This window comes from Furipterus horrens, unplaced genomic scaffold (assembly GCF_987537825.1).
Source record: "Furipterus horrens unplaced genomic scaffold, mFurHor1.1.pri manual_scaffold_10, whole genome shotgun sequence".
Lineage (NCBI taxonomy): Eukaryota > Metazoa > Chordata > Mammalia > Chiroptera > Furipteridae > Furipterus > Furipterus horrens.
This window is the reverse complement of record NW_028327180.1, coordinates 38,729,357-38,741,328: the sequence shown is the minus strand read 5'-3', so window position 1 is coordinate 38,741,328 and position 11,972 is coordinate 38,729,357. Positions and strand designations below refer to the sequence as shown.

The 11,972-nt window shown below is 53.2% G+C and overlaps 1 protein-coding gene across 2 annotated transcripts; it reads right to left on the bottom strand.

Annotated features, from left to right (window-relative positions):
• Positions 1-984: 984 nt before the first annotated feature.
• Positions 985-11,385, bottom strand: TLE6 (TLE family member 6, subcortical maternal complex member). Of its 2 annotated transcripts, XM_090288627.1 has the most exons (17): positions 11,302-11,385; positions 10,661-10,753; positions 10,106-10,179; positions 9,653-9,698; positions 8,626-8,667; positions 5,141-5,203; positions 4,733-5,021; positions 4,592-4,614; positions 4,248-4,308; positions 4,060-4,124; positions 3,916-3,953; positions 3,068-3,320; positions 2,722-2,972; positions 2,286-2,427; positions 1,754-1,904; positions 1,424-1,500; positions 985-1,242 (listed from the first exon to the last, which is right to left on the bottom strand). In XM_090288627.1, the coding sequence occupies exons 2-17, from the start codon at positions 10,727-10,729 to the stop codon at positions 1,138-1,140; spliced, it is 1,749 nt and encodes a 582-aa protein (XP_090144753.1). In that variant the 5' UTR covers positions 10,730-10,753; positions 11,302-11,385; the 3' UTR covers positions 985-1,137. The 2 variants fall into 2 exon arrangements, with proteins under 2 accessions (XP_090144753.1, XP_090144752.1); XM_090288626.1 differs by lacking the exons at positions 8,626-8,667; positions 9,653-9,698; positions 10,106-10,179; positions 10,661-10,753; positions 11,302-11,385 and having other exon boundaries at positions 3,068-3,350; positions 5,141-5,196.
• Between the last annotated feature and the right edge of the window lie 587 nt (positions 11,386-11,972).

Here is an 11,972-nt window from a genome sequence, read left to right as displayed (position 1 = left end):
AAAAGTTGCATGTATCACTTTTAGCGCCAGTACTTCAGACAGACTCATTCCAAGGTACTGCCCATGTACAAAGGGTTGGGGATTATAGTGAAATATATGGCTATTAGGGGTGTGGTCATGTTTCCTTTGAGACCCAGAGATAACTTCTAAGAGCCTGGCAAATGATGCCTGGCCCACTGTCATCATCACAACAAAGGTCCCAGTCCCAGAGGAAGTGGCAGCTAAGCCAAGAGCTAGAAGAGGAGGAACAGCTATTTGGAAGGGTCACAAGAGACAGGAAATAGAATGTGCAGACTTAGAGGTAAGGAACTTGGCTGGGTAGAAACCAGGAGGGCAAGGGTGGGGTGGGGGTTCCTCCTCAGCTACAAGGGGATATAGGTCTCCAGATCAGGCTTAAGCAGAGAAAGCCATGGAAGTGGGAGCCGGCGGGGGCAGGGCTGGTAGGGGTGGTGACATAATCAGATCTGGGCTCTGGAAGCTCCTGTGGGCTGCCACAAGGACCATGGGTTAAAAGGGGTTGCAGGTCCAAGCAGGGATGCTATTGGGACCTTCTGGAGGGAGAGGGCAGGGTGACAGGGTCCCTGCTTGAAACAAAGGCTGCACCCAGGGAGGGTTTCTGAAGGCACTTAATGGAGAAAAATAATTGTGGTTAAGGAAACTAGACCTGTTGATGCCATTTGGGACGGTTCTTATCCTGGGACAGGTGAGCAAATGCTGATCTCTCAGTCCTACTGAGAGGTGAAAGACTGGTCTATACAAAAAACTCTGGTCTATCCAGACAGGGAGACTTGGGAAGGACTGAAAGCCCCATCCCTGGGATTGTGCAGGAAGTGGCAGAAAAACATTTACAACATGAGAGATCAGCAGGAAGTGCTCCATAAACATTCCCCTTCAGTGGGGTTCAGTGGCTTTGATCAGATTTTCAGACAAAGAAAGGTTCAGAGATCCAGTCAGGACAAAGTTCTTCCAAATCTTCACAAGTTGGCCAGGGTTCAAGATGCAGAACCAAATCAGCTCTGCTTTTTCCAATTGCTTTATTACACATGACAAAGATCACCAGCCCACCCCCTAAGCCCCTGCACCACTACCCCCCTCATTGGGGAGGAAAAGGACCCCGAGATGACAGTAGGGAGTCCCTTAGTACGTGATCTGGTAAACTGAGGCATGGTCCCTGGATCCAGTGACGATCAGACGGTTGTTAGGGGACACGTCACAGCACATGACAGAGGTGGTTTCAGGTACCTGGGAGGGTCAGGGAGCACAGCAAAGGAGGCTCATTCACCCTTGCCCCTAATTGTGCCTGTCAGTTCAAATGTGGTCCCTATGGGGCCTCTGCACTTCTGCACTGTGGCTCCTGGCCTCAGGCCCCGAGCACCCAGGATACTTAGGCCCTGCTTGCCCCACCCTCAGCCCACCCTGGTACCTGGAACACCATGCTTCCCATGGGCATGCTGTAGATGCTAACCAGGTTGTCCATCCCAACGCTCACCCACCACTGGCCTGGAAGGAGGAAGAGGGGCACCAGGTTGAAGCTGGCATTGAGGGCCATACCTGAGCATCTGAGAAATGGAGGGAACCCCAACCTCCCACATGTTCCCAAGGAAAACATCACTGAGAGGTTCCTGCTGAGGAAGAGGGGAGGGGAAGGGGCTCAGGAAGGGTCAGAAAGGGTTGGGCCCAGTCAATCTGAGTGGGGTGGGGCTCTGTGGGAAGCTGGGGGCCATAGGGTACTCCCCTGCTCCTGGCCACTCACCGAGAGGGGAGAACTTGAGACCGAGGATAGTGTTGTCCTTACAGCCCACCATGTGTTTCTGGCCCCCGCGGGTGGGCTGCAGCCACTGCTGGCCATTGGCTGTGCCGACCAGAACGCAGTCCTCCCGGGGGCTGGGAGACAGGCTTATTATCTGGGGGTAGGTGGCAGGAAGGAACCTGGTCAGGGCCCTGCCTGGCCCAGGAGGTAGGCAAGAGCACAGGGACCCACCCCAGGCACCGACCATCTGCCCATTTCTTGGCTGCAAGGCCCCAACAAGCAACTTCACATCTCTGGGCCTCAGCTTGCTCATCTGTAGAATGGGTTGGTCCTCTCCACTTTATGGGATTATCACAGAGAGACTATGAAAGCATCCAATGCTATTTGGGCAACAGGAAAGAACATTTCTAATGGCCCCCTATCCCCTCTGGTATCACCGAGACTTAGGGTACCATTACCCTCCAGCATCTACCTCCTTCTCTAGCCTGGGGCCCAGCTGCTCCCTAGCCAAGCGGCTCCATGCCAGCCTGCACACCTGAGACTCAAATTGGTATTCCAGGGGCTCCCTGATGGTCCTCAGGTCCCAGCACCGCAGGCAGGCATCCAGGCCCCCTGTCCATATGTTCTGGTCTTTGACAGCAATGCTCTTGGCTCCACTTGGGGTGCCTGGCAGGTCCCTGGCCAGGAGAGGCATCACGTGGGGGCTGGAACTGAGGCTCTAAGCTTTGGGCCCAAGGAACATCACCCGCCCAACCACCTTCAGTTGACAGACTGGGAAACTGATGTAGACAAAAAGTACCAGGACTGAACTTTGAGAAAACAGCTCAGCCAAGATTTGAACCCAGGTCTTCAACTCTCAAATCTGAGTTCAAGCAGGCAAGGGGCTTTAACCTCAAAAGTGCTGAATCCCCGCTTAGCAGTTAAGGTTGGAAGGAGTTCTCAGGATGACCCCACCCACCCTGGGGCCACACCTGACCACACTCTGGTCCCGCAGGTCCCAGATCCTGATGGTGCCATCAGTGAAGCTGGCAAAGGCCAGGCTGTCCTCCAGGTTGGCAGCCAAAGCCTGACAGGTGAGACCTGCAGAAGGTAGCTCATCTCTTATGTGCAGGGAGGGTGCCATCAGGTCCCACACACTCACACTGGGCAAGTTGTGGCCACCCGTCAGCAGGGTGGTGCTGTTGGAGAACAGCAGGCAGGTGCGTAGGTAGGCCCCGTGGGTCTGGGAGAGGCAGAGACACAAGTGAGCTTCCTCCCCTGCAAGTAGCTCTTTCCGCTCCCACAAGCCCCACCCTCTGCAGCCAGCCCCTCTCTCACCTGCACACGCAGGTGGCTCTCGGGGAACCTGTCCTCTGCCATCTGGCCCACCAGGCTCCACACCTTGACGCCATCCCTGCCACAGGTGAACACGTGCCGGGTGAAGCTGCTGACTGCTGTGGCCAGCACAGGCTCCCCATGTTTTAGCGTCCGCATCTTCTCCATTCTGTGTGGGACGGCCAACTTCTTGGGTTGCCAGGGCAAGGCATCTGGCCTCTTCCATGTGTCTTCGAAGTCCTCAGGGTCCCACCATCTTAGGAGGGGAGACCTCGGGGTCACTGGCCTGCTCAGAGGGAGGCACCCATCAAGCCCCTGAGGGGGCTTCATTCTTTTTCAGATGTGGGGGTTTTCTCTCAGGCCTGCTTTCCCCACTATACTCCACTCCCCCCAGTCTTCTACCCATACCCCTCCAAGTATTCTCCCTCTCTCATAACCAAACATCCCTCGCTCCCTTCTGCCTGGAATGCTTTGCCCCATCCTGGACAACTCCTGCTCATCCTTCCAAGTCCTAACCATTGTGCCCCTTCCTCCAGGCAAGCTGTCTCCCATCTGAGCTCCCCCAGCTTCAGAGCACAAGGTTGGGATGGTCTGCAACCAGCTCTGACATAGCCCCTCCCCCTGCCATTCCATGGGAGTTCCTTCCCCCAATCCCTGGAACCCAGGCTGGTTGTGTGGGGTGGGGCAGTAATGTTGGTGTGAAGTCACACATCCCCACCCAGACCTATCATCTCTAGTTATTGCAGACAGCACCATGGTGATGGGGAAGGGTGAGAACATGCCTATACTTCTGCTCTCCTCTACCTCCTGGAGACAGAGATACAAATAGGAGGGGCAGTTCCAACACTTACATGGGCTTCAGAAAGGAACAGGCTCTCCCAGCAGGCTCCTGCAGGTGGATCAAGACCATAGCTAAGCCATGTTGGCTCTCTTGGCACCAGACCCCCGGATTTTTGGTAGAGGGGGAGGGGTACCAACTCAGGCTAGGGTCTCACCTCGGCCATGCAGGACAGCATCATCCCTGGTGCCATGCCTGGTCCTGTGCTCCCTTCTCGGGAACCTGCAGGGCAGAGGGCATGTGGAAGGGCACAGGTGGGCTGAGAACTGGGCAGAGACAAGAGCAGACCAGCAGCAGGCATAGCCCCCTGGAACAGGCTGCTTGTCCCCCTCCCACCGGGATTACCCAAAGCATCTTCGGTACAGGATTCTGCTCCAAAGTAGAATGGTTCTGGGTCCTGGCTTTCCTGCCCACAGAAACAGGGCAATCTGGTCAGAACAGAGGATCTGCCCAGGGTCAGTCTTAGAACCAGAAAACCTCAGGGAGCCCAGGTGGTGAGGACAGGACTAGGCAACTGCCCAAGTCCTCCTGTCCAGGCAGAGTTGGAGATGGTCTCAGGGTACAGTCCTGACTCCTTAGAGGGCATGAAAGGGCTGAGGGTAGAGGAGGTGGACCAATCCCACAGAAACTTGAATGCCCCCACCTGGGAACCAAGCCAGGATAACCAACCACCTATCCCATTTACTTACCATATCTGGCACCTGTTCTGTCACTATGATGATGGGAGGGGAGGAAAACATTGGAAAGAGTGTGTAGAAAAACAAGGTTCAACCTATGCTGCCCTCCACACAGTTCGCCACCATCCCCTTCCCACCCTCAGCAAGACTCACGTCTGTGTCTTGGTTGGTCCACCTTATCGTGGGTCCCAGCAAAAATCTGCCAGAGTTGCTGGGTCAGAACATCCTGCCAAAACTGGGGCTTAGCGTCCCAGGATAGCCATGTGTCTATCTTGTGGACTGGGGGTTTGTCCACTCCAGAGGGCTGCTGGAGCCAATCAGATGACCTTGTGGACATGACATCTTTGAAGTTCAGCCCCTGAAGACTGGAGGGCTGTGGGGGCTTGACCACTGGGTGCCGGGAAGTCTTGGGGCTGGCTGGTCCCCAGGAGACCTGGTCATCCTGTTCATTAAAACACATCTGGCTTACCTGGTACTGCCAGAACCATGTTGTGAGGGACAAGAGGATGTGCCCCTTGCCCTGAGGAAGTCTCCTCCCTCCTGGAGGACCCAGTAACCTACCTCCCCTTCCTGGAAGCCCAGGGGTTGGCTGCAGGTCTCCATGATGTGTAGGAAATTTTCTGCCTGGCAGGGGGTTGGGGGGGTGGCATGTCATTCCAGTTAAAGCTTTGTAATCAGACAGCTCTGGGCTCAAGCCCCCTCTTATGAGCCAGAGTCCCCGTATGTAAAACAGAGCTATACCACCTACCCTGAACATTTTGGAGTGATTCCTGATAACAGCAGAGCCCTCTGCACTATATCTAATGTAAAGCAAGTTCATGGTACCCAGAAGCGAGCCTTGACAGTGGGTGATAAAATCTAATCCTATAGGACAGTTGCTGTGATAGCATGGTAGAAAGTGGAGTCGGATCTGCGTTCACATCCAGCTGTTTTCTTGGGATGTTTGAAAACTAAAACCTGAATACTTTGGCTGAAAAACAGCTTCAGGAAGCAAAAACAGTGTATATATGCGTTCCCCTGTGGGGACATTTTAATTTGCTTAAATGTTGGAAAGATACTAAGAAACTTACCTCTTAGGGAGAAGGACTGGCAGTAGGACAATTAGGAGACTCAGTGGGAGGGTCACTTGACATTATTTTATATTTAAGAATGAGCCACGTTACCACAACAGGTTCCAAATTTCAGTTAAAAGCTCCCATAGGCATGGAAGGGACTAACTGATCTATCTCTAAGTTTCCTTTTCCTATGTACCTACTGCCTACCTTTCTGTTCCTTTAGGATATGCTCCTTTCTACCAAATGTCCTACCCTCTTTTATCCGTGGCACTAATATGATGCAGATACTGGGTCTGTTTTTAACCTCTCCTTCTACAGGACTGTGCAGCCCTGCACGGTAGCTACCAACCATGGACGGCTATTTGAACAAAGTGAAGTACAATTAAAAATGACATTTCTGCAGTTCCAGCAGCCACATTTCAAGTGTTCAACAGCCACATGGGGCCAGTGGCTGCTCAGACAGGTGGCACAGGCATCTAGAACCAAAGGCAGCGATTCCTTGAACATGCCCAGCATCCTGCTGAGAACATAAAGCCAATAAGGCTGGAACCTCCCGGCCAATATTCCCAAAAATTCGCCATGTGGAAATTTGTGTATGAGCAGCTATATTTAGTCCAGTACCAGACCAAACACAGTGACAGAGAATTGTTCTAGAGCTGCTCATCTAATGGAGTTGCTGCTAGTTTTATGTGGCTATTGAGCATCTGAAATGTGACTAGTGCCACTTGTTTAAGTCATCTTAAATAGCTGCATGTGTCCCCTGGCTACGGTTTAGGGTAGCATGGGCTCTTGTCTCGGCTGGCCTATGGCTCTGGGGGCACATGCCCGCTCCCCTCCACGCAGATGCCTAGAAGCACCCCAGAATTGTCTGGCCCAGGGCAAACTCCAAAATACTGGGAAAATGCTATGATTCACAAAGAAAGATAATTAATCAAGAGATGCAGCATAAGCACCAATGGCAGTCAATTCTGTCTGAAAGGCATTACCGGCATTCCCATTTTGCAGGTGAGGAAACTAAGGCCTAGAACAGCAAAGCGAATTTCCCAGAGTCAGAGGAAATAGGGGGAGCCAGGCAGCATTTACCTGCCTCCTTAAACAGCCTGGTCTCTCCCTTGCCTTTTGGGCAAACAACACGGAGGAGGGAGGGGCTGGGATGTGGCAGCCCCTCTCTCAGCCCTCGGTAGTGCTCAGGGCTGCTGCCTCCTGGGGCCATCAGTGATGGATTCCCCAGCTGGGCCTCCCAGCAACACGAGGCCCAAGGGAGCCTTCCCCAATTCGCCCTGGCTCGTTAATGCGCAATTTACTGGCACTTTAATGCACTCAGCATGAAAAGTGCTGCTCCCTCCTGCCTGCTAGCTGGCCTTCCCTGGGGAGAGCAGTGTGCAGGCAGAAGGTGGGGAGCAAGGGGGCAGCAGCAGCGGCTGCTGCTACTGCTGCTGCTTGGGATTTTAAATGCACAGCAAGGAGGCTGGGAAAAGAAGAAGGGGGAAACAGGGGGGAGGGGAATGTGGTCTGTTCTGGACCACAAGGCTGTCAAGGCTGCTAGGGATCATTGCCTGGGGGTTGGGGGAACCCTCCTGGGTTGAGCAGCAACAGAAGTGGCCCATCTTAGGGCCTTGCCCCCTGCCACCCTCTTGATACTGAACAAGTGCTGTCTGGTCCACCCCCCAAACACGGTCCACAATATGATTACTTCTCACCACCTAACTGCTCTAAGTGCCAAGCATCCCACACCTAACTGGTCCCCCAGCTCCTGTCCTGGCCCCTACAGTCTGTCTTCCCTGTAGCAGTCAGAGGATGCCTGTGAACACCTGAGTCAGGTCTTGGTCCTCTGCCCACAGTGCTCCAGGGCTCCCACATCCCTAGGGTAAAAGCCCAAGTCCTCACTGTGGCCCACACAGCCCTGCACAACCTTCCCTCACCCCCTCCCTCTCACTCTGCTCCAGCCACAGGAGCCTCCCTGCTGTTTCTCAGGCCCTTTGCATGTGCTGTTTTTCAGATACCCTCATGGTTCCCTCCCCTCTCCTTTAGTTCTCTGCTCAAATGTCACCTCAGTGAGCCTTTCCTAACCACCCTGAATTGCAACTCACTCCCATCCTGGTCCCCCACATCCCCTTGGGCTGCTCAATTCCATGCCCACCTTGCCCAGCCCTCACCATCTGACACTTCCGTTTACCCAGTTCCTTTCACCCCAAGGGCAGGGGTTTGTCTGTGTTCTTTGCTATTTCCCTGGCGCTTACAACAGCATTTGGCAAGGTGATGGATAAATATCTGTTGAATGAATAACTGTTCTAGTTGCTTCCTGCCATTCCGCCCCCCCTCCACTGCCCCATCTGTCTCTCCCTGTTCCTTGAGCTTCCCACCCCAGCCCCTGCTAAACTGCAGACAGGGCCCTGGCCCTCTGCCAGTCACATCTGGCACAGGCAGAAAGTCCTGCCAGAACCCAAGAGAAAGGGGCCAGGTGGCAGGAGGACAGGCAGGAGTGGAAGTCGTGCTTCAGCCTGGGCAAGGAGCCCTGTGAGGGGAGCTGGGGCCCCTGGTGCCGACCTGCCCCTGGCTCGCAAGTGAGTCAGGCCCTTGAGAACTCTCAGACACATGGAAGATGGTAATCCAGGTGTGTCTGGCACACAGAACAGGCCCTTCAAAGCTGAAGCAACCGAATACCAAAGTGCTGAAAATGCCCCTGGCCTCATCTGAGCCACACTGGGACTCAGGGAGCAGACCAGGAAGAAGAGGCTCAGAGAGAGGATGGGAGATACACTCCCAAGATGTAGGAATCCACTGATACCCTGGGGCGGTTCAAGGTGCTGCCCTTCTGCCCACAGAACTTCAGGGCTCCAACCTCCCCGGGGTAAAAGTCCAAGTCCTCCCCAAGGCCCCAAGGGCCTTGAACAACCTACTACGACCCCCACCCTACCCTCACCTCCTCCCCCTTTCCCCTGCCTTTCATGGAGAGGCAGCTGTATCCTGAGCTCCTGGTGACTCACTCACCTGCCTGTGATATTCCTGTAGGCCCTGACGAACCTTCTGGAGCTACAAAGGAACAACAGAAATAACACTGGGCGGGGGTCAATGGAAGGGGACAAGAGTCTGAAATTTGAATACTGTGCACCCTTCTCCCACAAGCTGTGTGACCTTGGGCAAGTCATTCTCCCTCTCTGGTCCCTACTCTCATCAAATAGGATACCATCAGAATGGGAGCCAATTAGGGAGACCCCTGGATTTCATTCTAGACCAGAAGGTCAAGGGCCTTCCCAGAGATCTCTTCCTCATCCCCTTTCCTGTCCTATCCTCACCTCCTTGTCCACTGGGCTCCAGCCACGCTGGCCTTCTTACTGTTCCTCCAACATGCCCATACACAATCCTGCCAGGGCCTTTCCACATACTGTGCCCTCTGCTTGGAACACCTTTCTTTCCCAGTTCTCTCTAGGGTTGGCAGGAGCCCCTTATCCTTTGTGAATATCACTTCCTCTGAGAAGCCCTTCCTATCTTAGCTCAAAATCTTTACTCATTTTCATCACATCTTCTATTTTCCTTTTAATTCTTACATTTTTTTGCATCTTCTTTCTCTACTTATTTGTCCCTCTCCTTCCCTTAGAGCTGCCCTGGCCAATGAGATAGCCACTAGTCAAGTGTGGCTATTTAAATTTAAACCAGTTAAGAATTCAGGTCCTTAAAAGTACTCAATTGCTGAACGTGGCTATCAGGTGTCATATTAGAGATTATTGATATAGAACATCATGGACACTGTTGATATAGATCATATACTCCACAAGGGCAGGAACTCCTGTCATGTACTGTGGGCTGAAGAAATACCTCCTTTAAATATGGAATTTCTAGTTTTCACAGCAAAATTATTATTAAGAAAAACTCACATGAAGCTGGGGCTCAATGGGTTAACTCACTTGCCCAAAGTTAGCAAAATAGAGAACAGGGTGTCTCAAAACCCTGTTCCTGAGGCCAAACAGAACAGCCTTTCCAGAGGCTGCCTAGAGGGGCTGCCTGGTTTGTGGCTCACCAAGTAGTAAATGCTCTCCACCTGTGCTGGCAAATGAGTGGGGAACCTGTGGAGAAGAAAGACTAGCTGGGACAGCTGGAAAGGCGGAGGTGGGGGGGTGGGGGGCAGGACTCTTCCCCAAATGAGTGCAGCCCCCAGACTGGGAGGGAATGAGGGTTCCCTTCCTGGAGCCACATTTAAGGCAGTGTCAAGGTGAATACAATTTTAATGCAGCATTTAAAAATACTACATATAACTAAATGCGAGCAAATTCACGCTGAACTACGAATCAAAGATTTAAATAAAAGCCAGGATTAGTATTGCTAGTTTTCTTTTTGCTTCAGGCTCCCCCATTACTGGTCCTGTCTTTTGAGTCAGGGACTTCTGAACCACCAAAACACCAAATAGGACTGTTTCCCTCAGTGGGACCTAGGGTTGCAGCAGGACCTCTGAACCCCCATGAATTGTCCTCACCTAGGGAACTGCTTCTTGAGCTGATCCAGGATGCCCTGAGAGTTCAGGGCTGGAAGGCTGGCCTCACGATGAACCTGGAAAGGTTGATGGAGGGTGAGATGGGATCTCCTAAAACCTGAAGGTAATTTGTCTTCTCTCTTGCTGCTTAAGTACCATAGAGTGTTCTATTTTGCATCTTGCCTTAAAAATCTAAAGTATTCCCTCTCTTCTCTGGCCCTTTATGGGAGAAATTTGCCCACTCTTGGCCTAAACTGTTAGCAATGGTCATCTCTGGGAAGTAACATCTGGAGGAGGGAGGATTTTGCTTGTAAAATATTAACAGAACAGGCGATATAGTCATGTGTTTTACACCTGGGTCATAAGAAGTTTAATTTAAAAAAGCAAATGCCTTGGCACCTGTCAAGTATGATGGGTTAGTGATCCCAGCTTAAAGACCTGGCCAGCTGCCCCCCACCCCCCAATCCCTCCATCAGAAGCAGGAAACTTGGATATGAACCTAGCCCCCAGGCTCTTCCCCTCCCCACAGGAGTTAACGCCATACCACACCCTCCTCACCAAAGTTCCTGGGGGCCTCACCATCATTGGAGGTTGCCCCTGGGGACTAAGATAGCCACCAGAGGTCATCTTCAGGCAGTACTCACAAGGATTCTAAAAGTAACAAGAAGATGGCAGGTCCTAAGGGCAGAAGGCTGGGTAGTGACAAGGAGAAACCAGTCCCATGCCTGGGCCTCCTGCACTGCTCACCATGCTCTCCCCTCCAGGACCCAGTCCTGGGCCCCCAACCCCATCCCTGACCTTCAGCACCCCACTGCATACCCTATAACCTATGTTCATTCATCAAACACTCTGGTGCCTGCAGCTGTGCTGATTAATAGTGGGGATCCCAGGTATCTCACTCTATGAAGTGGGGTGGGGGGGAGCAGTCAGGGCTTGGGGAGCCAAGAAGACAGCAAAGCTCAACTTCAATTTTGAGACAATTTCCTAAAGCACTGGAGAACACCACTGAAAAGGGATTTTGAAGGATGAGTAAGTGTTGGCCAGGTCAACTAGGAGGAACTTCTCAGGTAGGGTAAAGAGACCTCTCTACTCCAATCACTCCTGTGGCACCAAGTCTCTTCTTTACTTCCTTTCTGCCCCTCAACGCCCCTCCAAGCCTGCTCCCCAGCCTGGTTCCAAAATGTCTGGGGCCTACTCACCTCCCTTAGGATGGAGGCTCAAAAGGAGCAGGAAGGAAGCTGCGGGGGTCAGCCAAGTTCAGGCCGAAGGGAAACGCCTCGCCCCTACCCTCACCCGGGGGACCATTTGACCCGTCGGGCCCCGCCTCTGCCCGCCCTGGTCCCGCCTCCGCCCGCCCCGGCCCCGCCCCGCCTCCACCTGCACCACGAAGCGGATCAATGAACTAGCAGCAGCTGCACGTGGGCTCGGGCTCCTGGGGAGGCCGCCGGAGGCTCTGACCAATTGCGAGGCCGGCTTCCCACGTGGGTTACGGACGCCATCGTTGATTGGTCGTCTCGCCCAGCCACCGTACTGGCTGTCAATCAACGCACCCAAGGACAAGATTTAACCCTTGCGGTCCCACTGCGGGGTGGGACAGCGTGCAGAGCCTCAGGCAGGCTGGGACCAGGATATTTAGAAGGGCGTGGGTCTTGGGGTCAGAGGGTACAACTCGGTGAGGGGCTGGGCGACGTGTAGTTGCACTGTTTGGCGAAAAGCCTAATAATTTTTCGTGATGCCCAGGAGTGGCTATTGGCAGGAGATGGGGAGTGAGGGCGTTACTTGGGATGGGGGGAATCCTTACCACTCTCACTCTAATCCTTAGATATGAGCTAATGACATTTTCCTGATATTAAATAACGTGCAATGCAAA